We start from the raw sequence: 23,870 nt of genomic DNA on the forward strand, positions 1-23,870 counted from the left end.
CTTTAACTCTCATTACACCAAGTCCCAGAGCCCATTAAACAGTATTTTTTTAAATTTTACTCATTTTGAACTCAAACACAAAATGAGAAAAGGAAAAAAAAACATTGCCACATATACAGTAGAACATTAAGAGAGGATTCAAAATAAAACAATAAATTTACATTCCACAAAAATTTATGTAATAAACCCTACACATTGTTTTCAAAACAACCCAGCTCTTCTGTGCTTCCTTCTAGGTTTTCTTTTGTTCTCTGCTGTGTACTTTTTATTTTATTTTATTTTCTCCATTAAAGAGTATTAACATATTTTTTCTTTGATTCCCCACATATAAAATGCTTTTTCTTCTCATTTCCAGCTTTTGGCATCCCCAGCTCCCTTTGAGACTGAATACTTAAAATGGTCTCCCCTAGTTGTTAGCCTCTTCACCCTCATTGTCACTTTACATTCATATGTACATATGCTGTGTTTTCTCTGTGAACTTGTATATACCCAGTAGAATATAAGTTCCTGGAAGGTAGGACTGTCTTGATTTTGTATTTGTATCCCCAGTGTCTAGTATATATTGCAAATCCCTCTGGCATGTGAAGTTGAGCTTTGTGGTGATGAGCTTTAATTTGTTCATCAGTCCTGCAGACCACAGCCTAAGGCAGATAGGTTACTAATCTTCATTAAAGGTGGGATGTGGAAGAACTTCCATATTGGGAATTCCCTGCCCTCATAAAATCACCACCAACCCCAACCAAAATAAATAAATGAAATTTTTTTTGGAGAAAGCTCCTTTCAGTGAACTCCTTTCCTGTCTTGGAGGTTCAGTACAGTCCCCATAAATTTGCAGAACCAATTAATGAAGTCTCTAACATAGGAATAAAATCACAGTTCCAAAGCACAGTTCAACTTCTCAATTGATGCCTCTAGTGGATCTAAAGCATGTGATTTCTGTAGGTCAGCAGAAGGTCCCTGACTACAATTTATACTGCCTGTCATTGCTGCTCTCTTGCCTCAGTCCATGTCCACCCTTATTTTCACACTTTTTCAGCAAGGTTTAGGCAGTCTACAATGGTTGCCTCCCCATTTCCTGCTTGATTTTTCTCAATCACTTCACCTTCACATGAGCCACTAACCCAAAATCTCTTATGTGGTCATTCCTGTGCATTTCTCCTTGGATGTCGTGTACATCTCTACATAGTAATATCATTGGTCTTCTTCAAAAATGAAGGACTACCTTTAACAACAAAAGTATTGGACTAGGAGTGAGGGGCAGGGAGGATAGAGGGTAGCTATAACCCCTGTCAGCACATGCCCACTTTATCAGCATAAATTTCTTCTTAAAATCTATTTTAAGAAAGAAGCAGTTTATCATGTAGTCACAGTTCCCTACAAGCATGGCCCTTTAAAAAATCTTAATAGTTTAGAATGCAAAAGCATTTTGTGAAATGCAAAGGAAAAGTAGGAAAGAAGCAGTAGAGATAGAATTACAAGCAGAAAGAGAACTTCTTTTTACTAACTGGATTTTTTTTTCCAGAAAGAAAACATTCCCCCAAAATAATAATAATAAGTAGCATCATACAGTAGGAAGAAATCTGGATTTGAAATAAGAAAACCAAGGTTTGAATTCCACCCGTAACACCTGCTAGTTTTGTGTCTCTTAATCTTTCAACCTCACTTTCCTCATCTGTGAAATGTGTGTGTGTTTGTCCTTCCTTGCCGAAGATCTTGCCATCAGAGAAATAATGACATGACTTGCACTTGACTTTGTTTTGAGTGAGGGAAGGTTGTGCAGGTCGCCAGCCTCACTTCTCCTCCAGAGCCACCTGAATCGAGTGACCAGATATTCATCAGGATGACTGGAGATGACCCAGGATGACGCAATTGGGGTTAAGTGACTTGCCCAAGGTCACACAGCTAGCCAGTGTCAAGCATCTGAGGTGAGATTTGAACTCAGGTCCTCCTGACTCCTGCACTGGTGCTCTATCCACTGCACCCCCTAGCTGGCCCCATCTATGAAATGAAGATAATAATGAATGAAGTCCTTCCTCACACAATTGTATGATCCAATAAGCGCACGTACATAAAACAATGTGTTAACTTTAAAGAACTATATAAATGTCAGTTTCTGTTATTAGAATTACATTTGACTCTAATCTTGGCTTTTCCTCATTACTGTTAGTTCATTTTTTGTTATTTGTCTCTAATTTTCAATTTTAATTTTACCTTTCAAAAAAATATTCAGAATCTGCCTTGTGGTTCTCTCCCTACTCAACTAACACATTGCTGTGGTTGGCAAAAACTTGGTCACTTACTGCTATGGACACCCTGTAGTAAAAAATAGCTTAAAAGATAAGTTAAATTTTTTTAATGGGTTTTGAAAGGGCTAATTAAGAATTAACCACAAACCTCATTGCCAAATGACTCAACATCAGAAACTGGTATGATTCTATCACTGAAAATGACATTAAAGAAATGTTATTACCATCTACTTTGTCACTGCTCCATAAGGGCTATAAGACTTTTCCATCTGACCTGCAGCTGGAATCTTTCATATTCATCATCCCCCATTTCCCCCATTAAAATATGCACTCTGTGAGAGCAGGGACTGTCTGATTTTTCTGTTTGTATCCTCAGTACTTAACAAAAGGCTTTGTACACAGTAAGCTCTTAATAAATGTGTTATTCATTCATTCATAAATTGGAGAGAATCCAAAGAAGGGCAATCAGGATGGGCATGGCCTTGAGTACATGACATATACTTTCTCTGAGTTCTGTTTTGCTATTGATTTGAATAAATGGGTTTCTTTACTATTTCCCATGCATATCCACTGGTATTTGGTAGCAAGGAAGTCTTGGATATAATGCTTGGGGTTCTCTTCTTCCCATAAAAATATAGCAATCAGGAGTTTAGCTTGAACTTGAAAACTACATCCCCTACAGGGGTAGGGAACCTGCAGCCTCAAGGAGATGTGTGGTCTTCCAGGTCCTCAAGTGTGGCCCTTTGACTGAATTCAAACATCACAGAACAAATTCCCTTAATAAAAGGATTTGTTCTATAAAACTTGGATTCAGTCAAAAGGCTGCACTCAAAGACCTTTAGAAGACCACATGGGGACTTCAGGCCACAGGTTCCCCACCCAGGCCCCATATTTTTGCTCTCTTAAATATTGTTAGTCTAGGGCCTAGGGAAAAGTAAAGATGGAATTCTAACCCAGTACCCACTCTGAGGAGAGCAGAGCGGCCAAGCTGGTCTTAGAGCTCTTGGAGAAGGGCTAGAGATGAATCTAATCTAGCCTCCAATTGAACCACATGCTACACTTGGGGAAACAGCATTTTTACTCCAGTAATGGGAAATACTATTCTAATTGTAGAATCTCAGTGGAAAGGGCTTTCAGAGACATTTAATTCAATCTAAAGCTTACCAAGACTCCTCTATGAAATTAGAATTGATTGAAAAACAATGTTTAGGGAAATTCACTACCTTCCAAAGCAGTCTGTTCTATTCTTGTACAGTTTTAATTGTCAAGAATTATATTCCTGACATCAAGCCAAAAACAACTTCTGCAGTTTCTACCTCTTGTTCTAGATCTACCCTCTGGCAACAAAAGGAACAACTGCAATCATAAGCTCCTTGAAGTCTGATTTTTTTTTTGTCTTTATATCCCTATCATCTAGGCACAGCACTTAATAAGTGCTTGCTCATTGATGTGTTGTTTGCTCCATCTTCCCAAGTAACAGCCCTTCAAGTACTGGAAGACAGACATCCAATATCTCCATCCCCAAATCCTAGCTTCTCAAGCTTAGACATCACAAGTAGCTTTATTTTCTCTTTATCTGGCATGCAGAATTGAAGGCATTAGGACAGCAAGGGTTTAATGGTGGGAATTGAATGAATCACACTGACTCCATCTTGTGACTCAGTTCTGGAGCTAGCTCAATTCTCTTTCTCTATTCTCTTTCTATTCAATTAAGAAGTCCAACTTCTGCCTTGTGAGAAAATTTTATTCAAATGTGGGAATTGGGAGAAAACTTTATTATGTTGTTTGATCCTGCATGGCTGGGAAGGTGGATCACCTCCACATGCTATTAGAGACTTTTTTTGCCACACCTTGTTCAGGGCTGTTCATCCACCTTTGCTATCCACCTTTCACCTAACTCTCACCTGTGGCTCCAAAAAACTGCAGCACACAGTGCAGCCACACCTCAGTAAAACCATCTTGGCAATTGGCTAAACCAGGTTGAGGGTAGTGAACAGGTCTCAAAACCATTGGTAAGATAGGGGGGTATCCCCAGCAGAATGGGCAGATGAGACAGTTTGTTCCAAGTGCCATGACAGTAGCTTGAAATGGGTGCAAGTCATCCACTGCAGCCTGGGCCATGCCCATAGTTCTGACTTATGTCCTGTCAATAGATTTTGATGACTCTGGGAGAGAGAGGGAGGGAAAGAGAGGGAGGGGGAGAGAGAGAGAGGAAGGAGGAGAGAGACAGAGAGAGAGAGAGAGAGAGAGAAGGAAGGAGAGACAGAGAGAAAAGATTGGGGAGGGGGAGGAGGCTGACGACTTTGAGCAACTCTCCCTCACTTATATCCAATCCACGAGCGAATCAAGACATTACCCCCAAAGTTATTGGTTCTCTTCAAAAATGAAGGTATGAACAACAACAGAGACCCTTAACTAAAGACCTAGGTTATGCTGACCAGAAACTCACTCAGATCCTAAGATTGATGAAAGGAGAGTTTTCACAATTAGATATCTCAAGCAACCTATACATATGCTCCAGAAACTAGTCCCATACCGATCCATCAGTTATGTTTCCATGTTCCTTTGATTGTTCAGAGATACTTGAGGGGAATGAGACACCTCTTTTTCTGTTTTTGGGAAATTCTACCTGTTCACTCTCTCCTCCCAACTTAAAAAATTTCCAATCTTTTCTCCAATTAGAAATTAGATTACCTAATGTTGTATTGTTTTCTTTTAATTAATTGACCTTATTTGGTTGTTTTTAATGTAAAAGTCTGTCTCTCCCTATATTCGGGGTCTAACTCTAAGCTTAGGAAGGGGTCTGGTCCTCATTTTTTAGGTAACTGGCATAAATTGCTTAATAAATCAAAATGCTCAGAAGCTTGAACCTTTGTTTCCTCAATCAGTTCATCCTTCTCTCATCATAGGCATGATGTCAAGATCCTTCATGATCTTAGTCACCCTCCTCTGGAAACTATAATCCAACCCAATCCTAAAAACATTTATTAAGTGCTTACTAATTTCAAAGCACTGTGCTAGGCCATGGATAAATTTCTTTTGGAAGGGAAGGAAGAAGACAGTGATGGTAAGTGACTCGACCTATGATTTCATGAGTTTAGCGAGCTTCCAGTATAAAAAAATCCCTGTACCAATGCAGATCAGCACTGATCTGTTCTAAAATTTATAGTCTAAAAGAGTTCCCTGGGGGCACTAAAAGATTGTCATTACATAGTGTATATTAGAGGATTTTCCTGTTTCTCAGGTTGGCTTTGTATTCACCAAAATATAAAACAATCCCAACCCTCAAAGAGCTTATAGTCTACTGGAGGTACACATGTAAACAGAAAAATATATAAATGATCATTTCAGGAGAGATAGATAATCAACAACAAAAGTAGGGAGTTTTGTGTCACAGGCCCCTTTGGCAGCATGGTTAAGTCTATGGACCTCTTGTTGCCTACATTCATAATTGAAGGAAATGCTAAATATTCAGTTATAGGTTGGAGGAAAATAAAGATGCGATTTTTTCCCATTTCATTGAATGGATATCCTCTAAAAATCTAGAGGGATCAAGAAATACTTCCTATATGGGATGGCACATAAGCAGAGGGATGATTCATTGAAGCAGAGAAAAAAAGGAAGTTCATTCATTCCAGGAATAGAGGCAAGATAGAGAATGAACAGTTGGAGAAAGCGGGCCAGGTGTTCCCTAGGGAAGAGTGTGTGGATGACCTGGAATACTCTCCCTCCTCATCTCCATCTTTCTTCAAAATGGAGTTCAAGCACTATCTTCTGCATGACAACTCCTCTGATTTCTGCCCTACTACTACCCAATTTTGGTAACTTCCCTTCAAAATCACCTATTTTATAAATGTATTTGTAAACTTTATACATACGTGTGTGTGTGTGTGTGTGTGTGTGTGTGTGTGTGTACTTAGAATGAAAGTTCATTGGAAATAGAGATTATGTCATTCTTTGTACTTATTACCTCCAGTACCAAGCACTGTGCCTGGTACACCGTATAGGCTTGATAAATACTTATTCACTGACTGACTGAAAAATGTGCAAGAATCAAATTGTGAAGGGTTTTAAATGACAAACTTTTCATTTTATTCTAGAAACAATAGAGAACAGTGACAACTGTTATTGAGTAGGGCAGTGACATCTGCAGACTATGAGAAGGGTAATGATAATGATCGAACTTCTGCTTTAAGAAGATTATTTTGGTGGAGGAGGATAGGGGAGACTAAAAACCAGGAATCAAAATAAACCAATTCCAGGTGTAAAGTGATAAAGGTTTGAATTAGAGTGGAGAAAAGGAAAAAGATGTGGAAAATGCTATGAATAGACAAAACTTGGCAACTGATTGGATATAAGAGGTAAGGAAGGAGAAAGAATTAAGGATGATGCCAAGCTTGTGAACCTGTGTATCTAGAAAGATAGTGGTGTTCTCAACAGAAATAGAAAGGTTTGGAAAAGAGTTGAGCTCAGGGGGCAGAAAAAGGAGTCCTGCTTTTGAACACATTGAGATTGAAAAGCCTATGAGATATCAACAGATCTGGGAGTCCTCTGCAAAGGGATGAGAGCTGAATGAGATCATGAGAGCTGATGAGATCATGTGGGGTGGGGGAGGAGGAGGGGAAAGAAAAGAGAGCTCAGCACAGACTCCTAGAGTACACTCACATTTAGTGGATGAGACATGGATCATAATCCAGTAAAGGGGACTCCTCTTGTTTCCATCATCTGTACATCTTCTAAAAATCTATGTAGATCAGTGAGTTCCTTGTACATCCATATCAATCTCTTTAAACAGTTTCCCCTTTTTTCTTTCCACTGGAATCATTTCTCTTTATATCTTCAGAATTTTACTAGTGAGGACTTCTGATCCCTTCTGAGTTTAATACTGTAGAATTTGAAGCCATAGGATCTCATATCTCCTTTCTTTGAACCAGCCATCCCAATATTTTGGGCTCTTCTTATCTTCTTTACAGAGGGAAGGGGACTTTGAGTGTGGAACACTGCATTTACTGGAAAATATAATCAATATATTGATTGGGCTTTGTGAACTGGGGTTTTTTTTCTTTCTTTTAAAATATTTGTTACAAAAATTAGCTGGGGAAGGAAGGTCACTCAGTCTGTAATAAACATTTATCAAGCACCTACGATATGCCAGGCACTCTGGTAAGTGCTAGGGATACAAAGAAAGACAAAAAACAGTACCTGACCCCAAGGAGGTAACAGTCCAATGAGGGAGACCAAACACAAACAACTATATCTTCTCCTTTTCACATCTGTATCATCCATAATGTATGATTTTAAGTACAAACCATGCAATCAAAACATAAAGGGATAAAGCAAAGGAAATTAAAAGTATCAAAAGGACCCTAATCAGTTGGCCAGTTTTTCAACTGTCCAAGGCTGATGAATTCCCAGCAGCTGGGGATGATAAAGCAAAGCTTCTTCCAGTTCACCTAATCACGTACTCTCATCCTGAAGATGGACACATATAGAACTAGGACACATATAGAACTAGAAAAGACCCCAGAGACCATATAGTCCAACCTCTCTACTTTAGGGATGAGGAAATCACAGTCTGGATAGAGAAGGTGGGAGATGATTTGCTCCAAGTCAACAGGTAAGTGAGGCATCCAGGATTTAAATGCAAGTCCTCTGACTCCAGATCCAGAATTCTTTCCACTGCATTATGTTGCTACTTAATCTCATGGATCATGAAAGAAAATTTCTATTTTAATTCTGAAATCTTAACTGGAAAACAATCTCTCTAGATGGAAAATCAGCTGGATGTAGGGAATTTTTTTCCTTTTTTCCTTTCATTCTTTTATTTATTTTTTGTTCTGTTTTTTCCACTTAATATTTTATTTTTTCCAATGACATGTAAAGATAGTTTTCAACATTCACTTTCATAAGATTTTGAGTTCCAAATTTCTTTCTCCCTTCTTACTTTCCTTCTCCCTTCCCCAAGATGGCAAGCAATCTGATATGTTATACATGCACAATCATATTAAACATATTTCCATATTAGTCATATGTCACACAATGTTGCTGTTGCTATATATAATGTTCTCCTGGTTCTGCTCACTTCACTCAGCCTCACTTCATATAGGTCTTTCCAGGTTTCTCTGAAGTTGGCCTCCTCATCATTTCTTATGGAACAATAGTATTCCACTACATTCATGTACCACATCTTGTTCATATACCCCAACCAGTTCAGCCATTCCACAATTGATGGGCATCCCCTCAGTTTCCAATTCTTGGCCACCACAAAAAGAGCTATTATAAATATTTTTGTATACGTGGGTCTTTTCCCCCCTTTTTATGATCTCTTTGGAACACAGACCTAGCAGTGGTATTGCTGGATCAAAGAGTATGCAGTTTTATAATCCTTTGGGCATAGTTCCAAATTGCTCTCCAGAATGGTTGGATCAGTTCACAACTCCACCAACGATGTATTAGTGTGCCAATTTACCCACAAATGTTTTCGGCACACCCATTTTAAGAAGTAGAAAGAATTAGGGACAGAAAGTGGACTTGTTATTTCAAGTTTAAGGGGCTGCCTGTGAGCAGTTCCCTCTATCAATATAGCTGCACGCCTGTTCTGTTGCTTTATTGTCTGAGAGGTTTGCAGAAAGCAGGGAGAGGGTGACCCTGCCAACACATGCTAAATCTGGACTTGAATTCGGACCTCCCTGGCAGACTTTCTAGCCACTTTCCACACTGCCAATAAGTAGGTAAGGCAAAGTATATTATCCCTATTTTACAGATCAGGAAACTTTTTTTTAACAAGACTCAAAGAAGTTGAGCGTCTTACCGAAGGTCACCGAGAATACGGTGACGGGTTTGCTAGCAGAGGAAGGGCAGCACGGCATGATGGATACAGTGATGAGAAGGTCCCGGGTTTGAATCAGCCTTCTGATGCTGACTCGCTGAGGCACTCACTCCTGCAGGTCCCCTCACCTGTGTGACATCACAGGGTCGGACTAGAGGGCCTCTAAGGTCTCTGTCGACTAAAAAATCTGATTTTTGGGCTCCAAATTCAATGTTCTTTCCACTAATCACTCTGCACGCTATGGACGGTGAGTGGGGCGTTTTGAAAACTAGTGCAGCTAATAAGAAGAAAGCGCAACTAATTTTCCTGAAGCTATTAATAAATACTTAAACTAGAAGTATTTACTGCTTTTCCAGCTGACTGGGCCACGTAGCCCATCTTCCGCCCCCCCCCCCCCCCGCCCCCGGGCCGAGCACCGCACCCCCCCCCCCCCCCCCCGGCTGAGCACCGCCCCCTTAGCTGAGCACCGCCCCCTTAGCTGAGCACCGCCCCCCTGGCCGAGCGCCGCCCCCCTAGCTGAGCGCCCGGCCCACGCCGGGATGGTCTGGGAGCCGGTGCTTCGCAGAGCGCTCGTCTTGGGCCCTGCAGGCTCCCGTCCGCGGCTCGGCGGTAGCAGCTCCGGTGGCGCCACGTCTCCGAGGCGGAGCTAAGGGGGCCCGAGAGGCGGTGGAGCGGCTGGGGCTGGGGCCATGGCCTTCACCTTGTACTCGCTGCTGCAGGCGGCCCTCCTGTGCGTCAACGCCATCGCTGTGCTGCACGAGGAGCGCTTCCTCAAGAACAGTGAGTGTGGTGGGGCCTGCGAGGGAGGCCGGCCCGGAGGCCTGGCTGGCTGGGAAGGGCGGGATGGCGGATGGGGGGCGGGGAGGGAAAGCCTGGAATGAATGAAGGAGCCTTGGGGAGGCTCCCGAGAACGTAAGCCAGCTGAGGTCAGGCACCGCGCCGCTGCGTGTCTAGTGTAGAAGTGTGTGTGTGTGTGTGTGTGTGTGTGTGTGTGTGTGTGTGTGTGTGTGTGTCCGTCTGTCTGCTGGGCGTGCGCACCTCCGTGTGTGTGTGTGTGTGTGTGTGTGTCTATCCGTCTGTCTGCTGGGCGTGCGCACCTCCGTGTGTGTGTGTGTGTGTGTGTCTATCCGTCTGTCTGCTGGGCGTGCGCACCTCCGTGTGTGTGTGTGTGTGTGTGTGTGTGTGTGTGTCTATCCGTCTGTCTGCTGGGCGTGCGCACCTCCGTGTGTGTGTGTGTGTGTGTGTGTGTGTGTGTGTGTCTATCCGTCTGTCTGCTGGGCGTGCGCACCTCCGTGTGTGTGTGTGTGTGTGTGTGTGTCTATCCGTCTGTCTGCTGGGCGTGCGCACCTCCGTGTGTGTGTGTGTGTGTGTCTATCCGTCTGTCTGCTGGGTGTGCGCACCTCCGTGTGTGTGTGTGTGTGTGTGTGTGTCCGTGTGTCCGTCCGTCTGTCTGCTGGGTGTGCGCACCTCCCTGTGTGTGTGTGTGTCTATCCGTCTGTCTGCTGGGCGTGCGCACCTCCGTGTGTGTGTGTGTGTGTGTCTATCCGTCTGTCTGCTGGGCGTGCGCACCTCCGTGTGTGTGTGTGTGTGTGTGTGTGTCTATCCGTCTGTCTGCTGGGTGTGCGCACCTCCGTGTGTGTGTGTGTGTGTGTGTCCGTCTGTCTGCTGGGTGTGCGCACCTCCGTGTGTGTGTGTGTGTGTGTGTCTATCCGTCTGTCTGCTGGGCGTGCGCACCTCCGTGTGTGTGTGTGTGTGTGTGTCCGTCCGTCTGTCTGCTGGGTGTGCGCACCTCCCTGTGTGTGTGTGTGTCTATCCGTCTGTCTGCTGGGCGTGCGCACCTCCGTGTGTGTGTGTGTGTGTGTGTGTGTCCGTCTGTCTGCTGGGTGTGCGCACCTCCGTGTGTGTGTGTGTGTGTCCGTCTGTCTGCTGGGTGTGCGCACCTCCGTGTGTGTGTGTGTGTGTGTCTATCCGTCTGTCTGCTGGGTGTGCGCACCTCCGTGTGTGTGTGTGTGTGTGTCCGTCCGTCTGTCTGCTGGGTGTGCGCACCTCCCTGTGTGTGTGTGTGTCTATCCGTCTGTCTGCTGGGCGTGCGCACCTCCGTGTGTGTGTGTGTGTGTGTGTGTGTGTGTCTATCCGTCTGTCTGCTGGGCGTGCGCACCTCCGTGTGTGTGTGTGTGTGTCTATCCGTCTGTCTGCTGGGCGTGCGCACCTCCGTGTGTGTGTGTGTGTGTGTCTATCCGTCTGTCTGCTGGGCGTGCGCACCTCCGTGTGTGTGTGTGTGTGTGTGTCTATCCGTCTGTCTGCTGGGTGTGCGCACCTCCGTGTGTGTGTGTGTGTGTGTGTCTATCCGTCTGTCTGCTGGGCGTGCGCACCTCCGTGTGTGTGTGTGTGTGTGTGTGTCTATCCGTCTGTCTGCTGGGCGTGCGCACCTCCGTGTGTGTGTGTGTGTGTGTGTGTGTCTATCCGTCTGTCTGCTGGGCGTGCGCACCTCCGTGTGTGTGTGTGTGTGTGTGTCTATCCGTCTGTCTGCTGGGCGTGCGCACCTCCGTGTGTGTGTGTGTGTGTCTATCCGTCTGTCTGCTGGGCGTGCGCACCTCCGTGTGTGTGTGTGTGTGTGTCTATCCGTCTGTCTGCTGGGTGTGCGCACCTCCGGTGTGTGTGTGTGTGTGTCTATCCGTCTGTCTGCTGGGCGTGCGCACCTCCGTGTGTGTGTGTCTATCCGTCTGTCTGCTGGGTGTGCGCACCTCCGTGTGTGTGTGTACTCCAGTAGATAGTGTGAGACGTGTTAAATACTGATATATATGTGTGTGCATATGTCAGTATATAAGATAAACATGTTGTAGATGTATGAATATGTGTACCTACATACGTATGTGTGCATGTATGGCAGCTGGATGCCTCAGTGGATAGAGCGCTGGCCCTGGATTCAGGAGGACCAGCCTCAGGTACTTCCTATCTCTGTGACCCTGGGCGAGTCATTTAACTCTGCTTGCCTCAGTTTCCTCCTGTAACATGAGCTGGAGGAGAAGAGGCAAACTTCTCCAGTATCTCTGCCAAGAAAACCCCAAATGCGGTCACAAAGAGTCAGACACTACTAAAACGACTCAGCACCACATATGTGTGTGTATATAGATATAAAAGCATATTATATATGTATCTTAAATTTATTTATGTAAAATAATATATGTATAAGATATATTCCTATGACAAATAATAAATGAAATATCTAAAATGTATTTTACATATGAAATATGTATAACTAAAATATTTATATATAATTAAAATACACTGAGGTGAGGGCGTGTATACCAGACCCTATGCTAGTGGGACATGTAATGGATAAGTTCCATTACACACCCAATGCCAATAAGTAGACATACATACACACACCAGTTTATACTAAAGAGGGTGTATGTAATATCTACTGGGAAATCCATCCCCCTCTCCTACTCCTTCCATATGTATTTTTTTCCTTGTAGTAGAGAGATCATGTTTTCAAATTTCTTAGCCCACCCATCGTTTCACTTACTATCTTTCAGGTGCAGAGTAACTTAGTGGAAAGAACATTGTATTTGGAGTCATAGACAGAGGATCATAGATTTTTCTTTTTAGCTGGAAGAGACCTTAGAGTCTATCTGGTCCAACTCATGTCACAGATGAGGAAATTGAAGCTCGCTGAGGTGAAGTTACGTTGCAAGTGGTGATTCAGCTAGTATCAGAAGTGTGATTTCAGTCCAGGACTTTCTGATCACTTATGTTTAAAGATATACACATATCTATAGAGTAGGTGCTTAATCAGTGCTTATTGATTGGTTGGTTGAGGTTGGCAGTGGGAAAGATGAACAAGGTTTGACCCTCTTTCAAATAATAAACATTTGTGAAGTTCCTGTTGTGTGCCAGGCACTGTGCTCAGCACTAGGCATATAAAGAAATTCTGAAAAAAGGAATAAGCCAATGGTACCGGAATAAATGCCTGCCTCCTGTCTCTTCCTGAAATTAGATTTTGAATATTTTTAAATGCATTTCCAGAGGCTTTTTTTTAGTAGAATGGGGACCCTGTAAATCTTTTTGAGGGGGAGCCCTAGCTACTATTCAACCTGTGTATTTCCTTTGTTTTTTATTATTACTTTGTTACTAAGTAATCCCTTGCCCTTTTTGACACACCCTCCTCAATTAATGAACCCCTCCAGGGTTAGGATTCAGGTCAGACTGAATTCCATAAGGACTATAACATTCGGGTGTGATGCTTTGTATCCTTTGAATTTCCAATAAATAAGTTAGTTGCCCTTCTCTTATCCCTGTCTGCTATTCCTACCTAATGCTCCTTTTACCCATTTTCCCGTCTACTTTCTTATCTTTTTACCTTTGGCTTTTGGAAGGAAGTACCATGTGATAATGGCAAGTAAATGAGGAATAGTGCATTGTACATAGTTCAAGCTCAGTAAAAATGTTTATTAGTTGATTAAGAGCCTAAATTCTGAATGCACTTATTACTTTTGAATGTTACCAATGTGCTTGGCACTTTACTTGGCATCGTGGTTTTGCAGGGATATCACTTAGACACTAAGCATGCCCTCAATAAACCAAAGATTTGATAAAGGGAAAAATACATACTAAAATGTCTTCCCATGGTTAGTGGGTTCCTAATGTTATGTGTTATGTAATGCCTAGCACTATACTGCTGTGCAATTTATGTTAAATATGGATATTTTATTTGCTTAGGCAAATTCTGAAATTATTAATAAACAAAATTATTTTTAACACTGTTAAGCATGGTAGGTGTGTAAGACATGGACCCTGATCTTAAGGTGCTTACTCTTTAATCAGAAGAGACATACCTATAGCAGTAGTTGTTAATATGTACTGAAGTATATACTACTTCAGAGACTGTATGGCTAGTGGAACAGAGTGCTGGCCTCTAGGCTGAGTTCAAGTCTTGCCTATGACATATACTGGCTGTCAAACAGTCAATAAGCATTTATTAAGTACTTCCTATGTGCCGGGCACTTGGAGATGCAAAGAAAGCAAAAAAAACCAGTTCCTACCCTTGAGCATATATTCTCATGGGGGGTTATGGGTGGGGTGCAACATGTTAAATAACAAGATGCATACAAAATAAATAAAGAATCTATAGAAAGTACTCTTAAGGGAAGGTCCTTTGCAGAAGGTAAGGTTTGAGCTGAATCTTGAACAAAGCAGGAGGTGGACAACAGCCAGGACAGTGACACTGGAGAAGGTAGGTGGAGAGGAGGGTGGAGGTAGAGTGTCCTGTGAAAAGAACACAGTAGTCTCAGGGTAGTGGATTGTAACGTAGAGAGAAGTACAAGAAAACCTGGAAGGACAGGAAGAAGTCTGCTTAGAAAGAGCTTTAAATTCCAAATGTAGGAATTTATATCCCATGCTTGTTTATGTTTGAGTTTCTTGAGTAGGGAGTGACGTGGTTTGGCACCTGAATGGAAGATAGATTGAAGTGGGGAGAGACTTGAGGCTAGGAGACCAGTTGATGATTGTATGAAGGACTTCCAAACCTTTAATTTTGCTTCTAGGTTTTTTCCAAAATTCTAATTCTGTATTTCCAGCTGCCTGATGAATTACACTCTTCCTTGGTGACTTCTTGTCAAACCAAACTTAACATATCAAGTATTGAATTCACCAATTCCCTTCCACCTGACAAAAAAACAAACAAACTCTCATTTCTTTATTCTTGTTGATGGTATTACTATCTTCCCAGTGCCCTAAGCTCATACCTCAGTGTCTGAGATTCAACCACATGTCCAGTCATTTGCCAGTTTCTGTCATTATCTTTCTGAACCTTTCTTCATACCATATCAAGTCAACAAGTACTTAAGTGCCTACTATATTACTGCCCAGACTTTCTTCCAATAACCTGTCTAATCATTTCACTAATTCAGTAACTTTCAGTGAGTCATCATTTCCCTTGTAATGAAGTATAAGTGATCCTGACCCTCATCCTTCATGCTATCTATCTTCTGGCATTTAATAAATGCTTAATGATTTATTGTTATCCATTCTTTTAATGGAATCCCTTCTTTGTTGAAATCCTTCATATCAAGAACCAGTTCATGTGTTACCTCAAGGCAGCCTTTTCAGCCCCCTACTGTCAGGACCTGTGTCATTTGAACATACCTTCATCTCCCTTGTAACATAGTGTCCATGTCCCTGTTGCTTGAGAATAGGGTCTCTGGTGTACATATCTTTGTATCCCAAGAGCTTAGAAGAGTTCCTTCCACAGAGTAGGTACTTAATACATGCTTGCTGAATGAGGGAATGGAATAAAAGTCTAAGCTGGAGATTGAGATCTGGGAATCATCTGTAGGATGTAAAGAAGGCATAAGGATGAACAAACACTCCAAGGAATTAAGTGGATCAGGGAAGAGAGCAAAGCATCAAGGACAGAATCCTAGGACACATGTATGGGGTCACAAAAATGGAAGAAGAAAAAAAAAGAAGAAACAAGGCAGAAAAGATGGTTGGAACAGGAGAACCAGAATAGTGATTCAGCTTTGAAATAGAAACCTAGAAGGGAGAAAGTTTCAAGAAGTTTTAGTTGGTCACTAACATCAAATGCTGCAACAAAATCAAATAAAGTAAGAACTGAAAAAAGACCATTTGGACTTGATTAGAAGCTGGTTATTAATAAATTTCCCTCGAACAATATGAGTTAGTCATACTGGATCAGGAAGTGCCTGGAATGATTGGATGGTGGTATATTCTTATATCTCATAAGGGCAAAACAAGGTTCCATCATCTGCCAAGAGCAAAGTAATTTTTTATGTTGAAAAACTAACAAGAAGCCCATGCTGTAATAATCTTCATACTGATCTCATCTTTAAAATTTTGGTATCTTACGCTGGCTAAAAATGTCCTGGTTTTCACTCAGAGACTATGTTGTAATGTTAACACCGTATATATGATAGCTAGAGGTCTGCAGACACTTGGGAGGAAGTTTAGCTAGGAAGGCCCACACAGAGCATTTTAGCAAGGGAACTGAATCTTGGCTGAACAAAGAGCAGGGAGAAGAGTGAGCTTGAAGCCCTGTCTCTCAAGCACCTGATTGAGGGTACTGGTCCAGCAGGGAATGTGGCTGAGATAAACAGAACACAATCTCAGATCCAGTGCAGACAGGGGCATGAGGTTGTGTATTGGGCAAGAGCAAGCTGTGACCCAGGACCAAAAAAATCCAGTGTGCATTGAGGCTAAAGCTTGTGGCTGTTTTCCAGGGACAAGATCTGTGGCTGTGTAACAGGCAAGGAATAGATATCCTTTGATCTTAGATTTAGCTCATGCACCTAGCTAAGTCCTTTAGTGGAATAAGTGCAGCAGGGTAATTCCAAGTTAGAGCTTGCAGTTTTGTTGCTTCAAACCTTCATTGTTTTCCAACTGACCAGCAGTGTGGAGCTGGCCAGCAGTCATCTGCTGGAGCACTAACTAGGGGCAAGCTTGCACTTCTATCACCCAGACCAAAATCAAAATTCAGACTACCAGGGCAGCAATCTTTTCTCTATATCAGAGTGCTTAGGGAGAGGTGTCAAACTCACAGCCACTGTGTGACCCAAATCAGATTAAAATGCAATTGAGGAATGTTTTATAAAATAAGTAGAAATGTAATACTCCATTGATGATGTTAATTTGTGGTTTTCTAAGTCAGTATGCAGCTGGCAGGAATCTATTTCTATTTGAATTTGGTTTAGGGCACTTGAAAATTTTCAGCTTCTTCATCTGAAGCACCCTTAGACCCTTGACGAACAATGATCTCAATAACCAGGAAAGCATCAGGAGGACACTAGAGAATATAGACCAGAATCAAAACCTTAACATTATCTCAAGAAGTGGAGAGAATTGGTCCAACCTTAACACAAAGCCCCTGTTCTATAAGGCTGGAAGAATAAGTAAACAAGATATACTGATGTTGAGGAACTATTCTGAAGTCTGGGAAGAACAAGACACAAACCCAGAAAAGAAAGTAACTCAGCATCTACAGGCAAATCCTTGTAGTAAAGTAAAATGTAACTTGGACAGAGTCAACAAGAATTCCTGGAAGAAATGCAGTGAGTTTTTAAAATGCTATTACAAATGAAATGAGAGGCCTAGAGGAAAGAATTGGAAAAGAAATGAGAAATCTGAATAAAAGCTTGAGAAGAGAATTAACCGCTCAGTACAAAGTTCCAAAACCTTGCCCAAGCAACAGACCCCTTCAAAAATAGAATGGATCAAGAAGTTAAAATAAGATAAAACAAAAATAAGATAAGAAATATTGCAACAAAGGCAAAAGAGTATGAGAAAAAAGAGAAAGAAATGTAAGCTATCTCACATTAAAAACAACTGGTCAAAGAAAAAAATTAAGAATCATTGGACCACCAGAAAACTAGTGTGTAGGTCTGTGTTTAAATAAAGAATCTGGGTTACATATTTCAAGGAATCAAGAATGAAAACCTCCTGATCCTATTAGAGCAAGAGAACAAAATGAAAATAGAAATTCACCTGTCAGCCCCAAATTTAAAACTCCCCAAAATGTCATATCCAAAATTCATAGCTTCTAAGTCAGAGAAAAGATACAGCCAGATAGGAAGAGTTCAGGTACCAAGGAGCCATGGTCAAGATCACACAAGATTTGCCTGATACCATGATAAAGGAGAAGAGAACTTAGAATATAATATTTACAAAAGGAATAGGCTTACAACCAAGAATGAATAACAGGAATCAAAGTAACATTTTAAAAAGTAAATACATATGAGCAATTAGAAGGTACTATACCAGGAATAACATACATTCTCGTAGGACAAGTAACAAGTGTCTCCTTAGAACCTAGTGTCTTCAGAGGTCATACATGAAGTTAAATAAGGCAAAAGGCCTAGGAGTGATTTTGTTATATTTTGATATTCTTAGAAGAAAAGAAAGAATGAAGGAAATGAATAGACAAAAGAAGAAAGAGGTGGAGGGAAACTTTTACTATACCATTGAAGTGTGATTATGCTCTATACTTTGTGTAAATTTGGAAGATTCTGATATTCATAATGTTTTCGCCCTCTAGGTTGAGGTCAAATACTGTTTAATCTTATGATTTTGTGAGCATTCTCCACTTACAGATCACAAATCCTCCATGGCTTGGTAGATAGTCTTTTAAGAGTTAATGGAACTTCCCCAATAGATAAATGATCAAAGAATATGAGCAATTCTCCAAAGAGCAAAGTATTCACTGTGATATGAAAGAATGCTCCAAATCACTAATAATAAGAGAAATAAATGTAAATCAAAACAGCAATGAGATTTCACCTTACACTCAGCAAATTGGCAAAAATGACAAAAAAATGACAACAATGTTAGAAATATTGTGGGAAGGTAGACACGCTGATACATTGTTGGGGGATCTGTTAAATGGTATACCTTTGGAAAGCAATTTGAAATTATGCAAATAAAATTACTAAAATATCCATATCTTTTGAACTGTTATTGGAATTATACCCCATCAATAAGGAGAAAGTTGCTTTTTATATATTTATATAGCAGCACTTTTTTGATGGCTCAGAATTGGCAAGAAAACAGATGCCCATCACTTGGGGAATATCTAAACAAATTGTGATATATGAATGTGAGCTGGTATTATTCTGCTGCAAGAAATGATGTCTATGATGAATACAAAAAAGAATGGAAATATTTATATGAAATGAGGCAGAGTGAAGTAAGCAGAAACATACAATAAGCATGTAAATGGAAAGAACAACATTCCTTTCCCCCACAAAATCAAGAGTAAATGTAAAAATTATATTAAGCAGAACTTGAATGAAGAGATGTGAGAAGATACCTCTAATCAACACTTTGTAGAGGTGGGAGATACACAGGTGTTAACACATTGCACATGCTTTTGGACATTTTTAATACATCAATCAGTTGTGCTGACCTTTTCTCCTCTCTAAAATAATATTCTTTGTTGTATAAAATGGCTTTCTAGGAAGGGGAGGGTGCTTGGGATAATTGTGGTGATATAAGAAACAGAAAATATCTATAAAATAGTTTTTTATAAGAACTTAGTTTAGTAAACAAACCTTTAAATTGCTATATCACAGAGTATTAAACTATTTTTTTTAAATGAATCCTATTCAACTTTGGAACTGTACCCAAAGGGCTATAAAACTGCATACCCTTTGATCTAGCAATAGCACTGCTAAGTCTGTAGCTCAAAGAGATAATAAAAGAGGGCTAAGAACCCACATGTACAAAGATATTTATAGCAGCTCTTTTTGTGGTGGCAAGAATTGGAAAATGAGGGGATGCCCATCAGTTGGGGAATGGCTGAGCAAGTTGTGGTATATGAATGTAATGGAATACTGTTGTGCTATAAGAAATGATGAGCAGGCGGACTTCAGAAAAACCTGGAAAACCTTACATGAATGGATGGTGAGGGAAGTGAGCAGAACCAGGAGAACATTCTACACAGTAATAGAAATATTGTGCAAGGATCAATTTTGATAAGACAGCTCTTCTCAGCAATGCAATGATCTAAGACAATTCCAAGGGACTCATGATGGAAAAAGTTATCTACATCCAGAGAACTCTTTTCTCCTTTTTTTGTTTTTTTGTTTTCTCTTCTGCTTTTCCCCTTTAATTCTAATTCTTCTTTCGCAACATGACTAATGTGGAATTATGTTCAATATGATTGTACAAGTATAACCTATATCAGATTGCATGGCATCTTGGGGAAGGGGCAGGGAAAGGAGGGAGAAAAAGTTTGGAACTCAAAATCTTATAAAAGTGAATATTGAAAGAATGAAGCATATTCAATCACTTTATTCTCATTAAAATGTAATTATTATTAATGATAATGTTTTAGTGGGAGCAAAAAGAGTTTTGTACAATTAATAAAATATTACCTTAAAATATATTTAAAGGGTTATTAATGAGGCCAAAGTTTTCATCACTCTACAGTCATTCCAAATCATTGAGGTCACAGAACCATTTTAGTACTCAGAATATTATAGATCCATATATGTTTTGAAAGAAACTATCTAAAAGTCGAATTGTAGAATAGTATAAATTAAACTGCCTATTGGGCTTCCCAGATTGGAGGTCCTATAGACATCTTAAACCTGTGCCCAAAATTGAACTCATTATTTTTCCCCTGAAACCCTCTCTTCCTCCTAACTTCCTTATACTGTGAAGTATACAACTATCCTCCCAGTGATCCGGGCTCACAACCTATGTGTCATTCTTAATTTTGTGGCTCCATTTCGGATTTTCTTGGCAAACATCCTTCTCCAGCTCATTTTACAAATGAGGAAACTGAGGCCAGCCCAGGGTCTTACAGCTAGTAAGTATCTGATACTGAATTTGAACTCAGGTCTTCCTGACTCTAGGCCCAGGGCTTTATCTGCTGTGCAACCTATGGGACCACGAAGATCTGTAATATAAGAGAAATAAAAGAGAAAAGATGAGAAGATCATTTGGAAAGAATGAGGGAAAGCAACTGACCACAGGTTTTAGATCAAGAGGCGACATTATCATTAGATAGGAAAATGGTACTTAAATTGTAAAATTATAACTAGTTTAAGTCCAGGTCAACAAAATAATTCTTTTAAGTAAAGCAAACAACAAACCTTACCCCTAGCTCCTATCTGTGTGTGTGTGCGTGTGTGTGTGTGTGGTTTGTTACTAAACTACCTGAATAATTATTCAGCCCCCTAATTTCACTTGACTAGTTTTGATCTGAGAAATAAAAGTTCTTTATTTCTTTTTAAAAATAGGATAGAACATCATATTATTGCTTTTCTGAATTGAATACCATTGGATATTTCAGTTTGAAGTTTGCTCTGTAAAATAAAAAATGCATTATAAATGAATTGTTTTTATATCTGTTTCTTCTTTCAATCAAAAGTAAAAGATATTTGACCTAAAGTATTTAACTTATTATTTTTTTATCTAAGAGGTAATCCAATTTCCTGATAGTTTGGAATCTTTAACAATAACTTGAATTAATCTTTTTCGAGATAGATGGCACTGTTGCTAATGTAGTAAGGTGAGTGCATAATAAATTTTAACAAAGCTAATCATCTTTGTATTATGCAGTTGGCTGGGGAACAGACCAGGGAATTGGAGGATTTGGAGAAGAGCCAGGAATTAAATCACAGCTAATGAACCTTATTCGATCTGTACGAACAGTGATGAGAGGTAAGGAGAAGAAACAGTTTAGCTATTTTATTATATCCTGCCCTATAAAGTATTAATTCTGTGTTTTGGTTTGAGGAGCAGAGGCTTCTTACTTTGTATGATGTACCCCTGCTTCCTTTTTATAGTGGAGCCTTTTGTATCACCCATGAACCTTTGCAATCTGACAAATCACTCTATTTGGTGTCAGTGCCTTGCTCTGTCACTGTGTCCTTGGGCAAGTCACTTTAACTCTTAGAAACAGTTTCTTCATCTTTAAAGATATTCTTGCACTACCTAGCTCTCAGATTGTTGTGAGGAGTCTGCTTTATAAACCTTAATTGCTATTTAAAAGTAAATACTATTTACTTAGCTGGTTTTCCCCTTGTCTTATGATACCTATAAAGTAAGCAAGTTAATCTTCAGACCTTGCTATGCTTCTCCTAGAGGCTTAGGCCAAAACTTAGCACATAACATTCTTATTGGTTTTTTGCAAGTTTTTAGAACTAATGTAGGGGCATAGTAATTAGCACCAACCTCTAGCTCTGATGAAAACTGTGAGAAAAATAAGCTCAGAAGCTCCAGATCTAAATATTTTGCAAACCAGACCCTTCAGAATTATTCTAGTTATGATATCTTGTGGGCAGATAAGTTAAGAACTTAAGTGTTGAACTGTTAAATCTTACATTTAGTGCAAGATTTTTGCGTTCCACACACCAGGGGGTATCAGTCAGCTTCTATTCCTTCCAAAAATTTACATGTAAAGTCAGATATTTCTGTTTTACTATTCATTGAAGAATATTCCTTCTTATTTTCCAAATGTCCTTTGCTTATATTAACAAATATTTATTTTTGTTTGTTTTGCAGTGCCATTAATAATAGTAAACTCGATTGCAATTGTATTACTTTTACTGTTTGGGTGAACTTCAGTGGTAGGAGAAAAAAAATGGAGAATTAGAAGTGGAGAAACCAGCAGAAACCATCTCTTCAGTCATTATTGGAATGTGTAGCTTAGCTGGCCAAGCTTACACTTGAAGTAAACTACCAAGCTGACAATAAAACAACAGTTCCTATTTATCTGATATTTTATTGTTCCACTTGCTGTTTCATTACAAAAGACCAGATCTTTGGAGCAGGACTGGTTCAGGTTTTTTCACTGACTGTTAATAATATCCCATGCTATCTTAATGATTGTTTAAAAGGGCACTGAATTGTTCCTTTTGTTTTGGTTTCAGTTTCTTACTTCTCAGGGATGAATTTCTTTCTAGTATATTTCCCATTAACAAAGCTATTATGGAGAAGAGAGTCCTTCACCTTGATTAAATTTCAAAACATTTTTATAATTACAGCATGTTAAATAATGCCCCTGTACTTTGGGTCTTTTTAATTGTTTTTAATTCATTTGGCAAATTTGGAAGGACTTTATTCTAGTCAAAGAAAGAGTTTTAAATAGTAGTTATTTTGATTGTGTGTTGTTTCTGTTGTCACAGAATTTTAAAAAAAAGCTCACATATGTAACACCTAAGTCACCTAAGCCATTCTGATGTCAGTAAGAATTCCAGTTAAAGAAGCAAATAGCCTTATTTGTCCAATTTCCTCGCATATCTGTCTCCAAGATTGTTTTTATGTAATATTTTACCAGGTTGGCAAAATCAAAACAGCATTTGTATTTTTTCCCCTGTTAGAAAAGTACTGTACCCTTTTTACAGTAGTGAATTGTTAAAAAACCAAAATTAATTTTCATTCTGACAAAACTTATCACAATACTTATATCCTAAACAATCAGTACTGGATCCTATTACAACATAAAGGCCAGATTTATTGTGAATTAAGGGCTGTTTAAAAACCCAAAGTCTGTCACTTTTCTTATTTATACTTAAGTAATATACCAAGATGTTCTTAACCTTTCCTCCTGAGTTAGAGTAGACTTCTTCTGGATAATGAGTTTTTTGGGGTGAAAAAATGTTTTTGCATTACTTCTTACACTATCTTGTGAATTCTTGACTTAACCCAAAATACACTTCTGCTTCTCCTGGGGAGTTTTATACCAAAAACAGTTTTATACAACAGGTAGAAATTATGTATGAATGATTTCGGGGAAAGTATCAGTTGCAGTATTTTAAAGAAATAGAATTTCTTTGTTTTTGGAGAAATTTTGTAAATAAATTTGAATTTCTAAGTTAAACACTTGTTTTTTTAACTTAGTATATGCTGATCCAATCCAACAGACATTTGTTAAGGACTTATTATGTGCAAGGCAAAGACAAAATGAAAAACAGCCCCTGCCCTTAAGAAGCTTACATTCTCTTGGGGGAATTTCATATGGAAACAGACACCTAGCATTCTGGGGAGGGAGAGAGCACTAATACTGAGGCATAGAGGAAAGGCTCACATAGAACTGATCCTTAGATGAAGCTAGAGATTCCAAGAGCTGTGCAGAGATGAAGAAGTACATTCAAGATATGGAGGACAGACTTTGCAGAAGCACAGAAACGAGGGGGCGGGGCATGCTCAGAGAACATTAAATAGGTCACTTGGGCAGGAACACGGACTTAGAGGTAGAATCGGCGGCACTTCACAAAAGAGTGAAGGGGGCCAAGGAAAAGGGGAGAATGACAGGTTGCAAATCTCGGTGA

The 23,870-nt window shown here is 40.1% G+C and overlaps 1 protein-coding gene and 1 long non-coding RNA gene across 2 annotated transcripts in view; one reads left to right on the forward strand and one right to left on the reverse strand.

Moving 5' to 3' along the window:
* LOC140501487 (uncharacterized) overlaps positions 1 to 9,458 on the reverse strand; it is a 77,060-nt gene extending 67,602 nt beyond the window's left edge. Inside the window, exon 1 of the long non-coding RNA XR_011966202.1 lies at positions 9,058 to 9,458. This is a non-coding gene — a long non-coding RNA (uncharacterized lncRNA). The remainder of the gene's footprint in view (positions 1 to 9,057) is intronic.
* Positions 9,459 to 9,557: 99 nt separating this feature from the next.
* On the forward strand, positions 9,558 to 23,419 carry IER3IP1 (immediate early response 3 interacting protein 1). The gene is made up of 3 exons (XM_072605216.1): positions 9,558 to 9,855; positions 21,157 to 21,258; positions 22,102 to 23,419. The coding sequence occupies exons 1-3, from the start codon at positions 9,765 to 9,767 to the stop codon at positions 22,155 to 22,157; spliced, it is 249 nt and encodes an 82-aa protein (XP_072461317.1). The 5' UTR covers positions 9,558 to 9,764; the 3' UTR covers positions 22,158 to 23,419.
* Positions 23,420 to 23,870: the final 451 nt, after the last annotated feature.

This window comes from Notamacropus eugenii, chromosome 4 (assembly GCF_028372415.1).
Source record: "Notamacropus eugenii isolate mMacEug1 chromosome 4, mMacEug1.pri_v2, whole genome shotgun sequence".
Taxonomy (NCBI): domain Eukaryota; kingdom Metazoa; phylum Chordata; class Mammalia; order Diprotodontia; family Macropodidae; genus Notamacropus; species Notamacropus eugenii.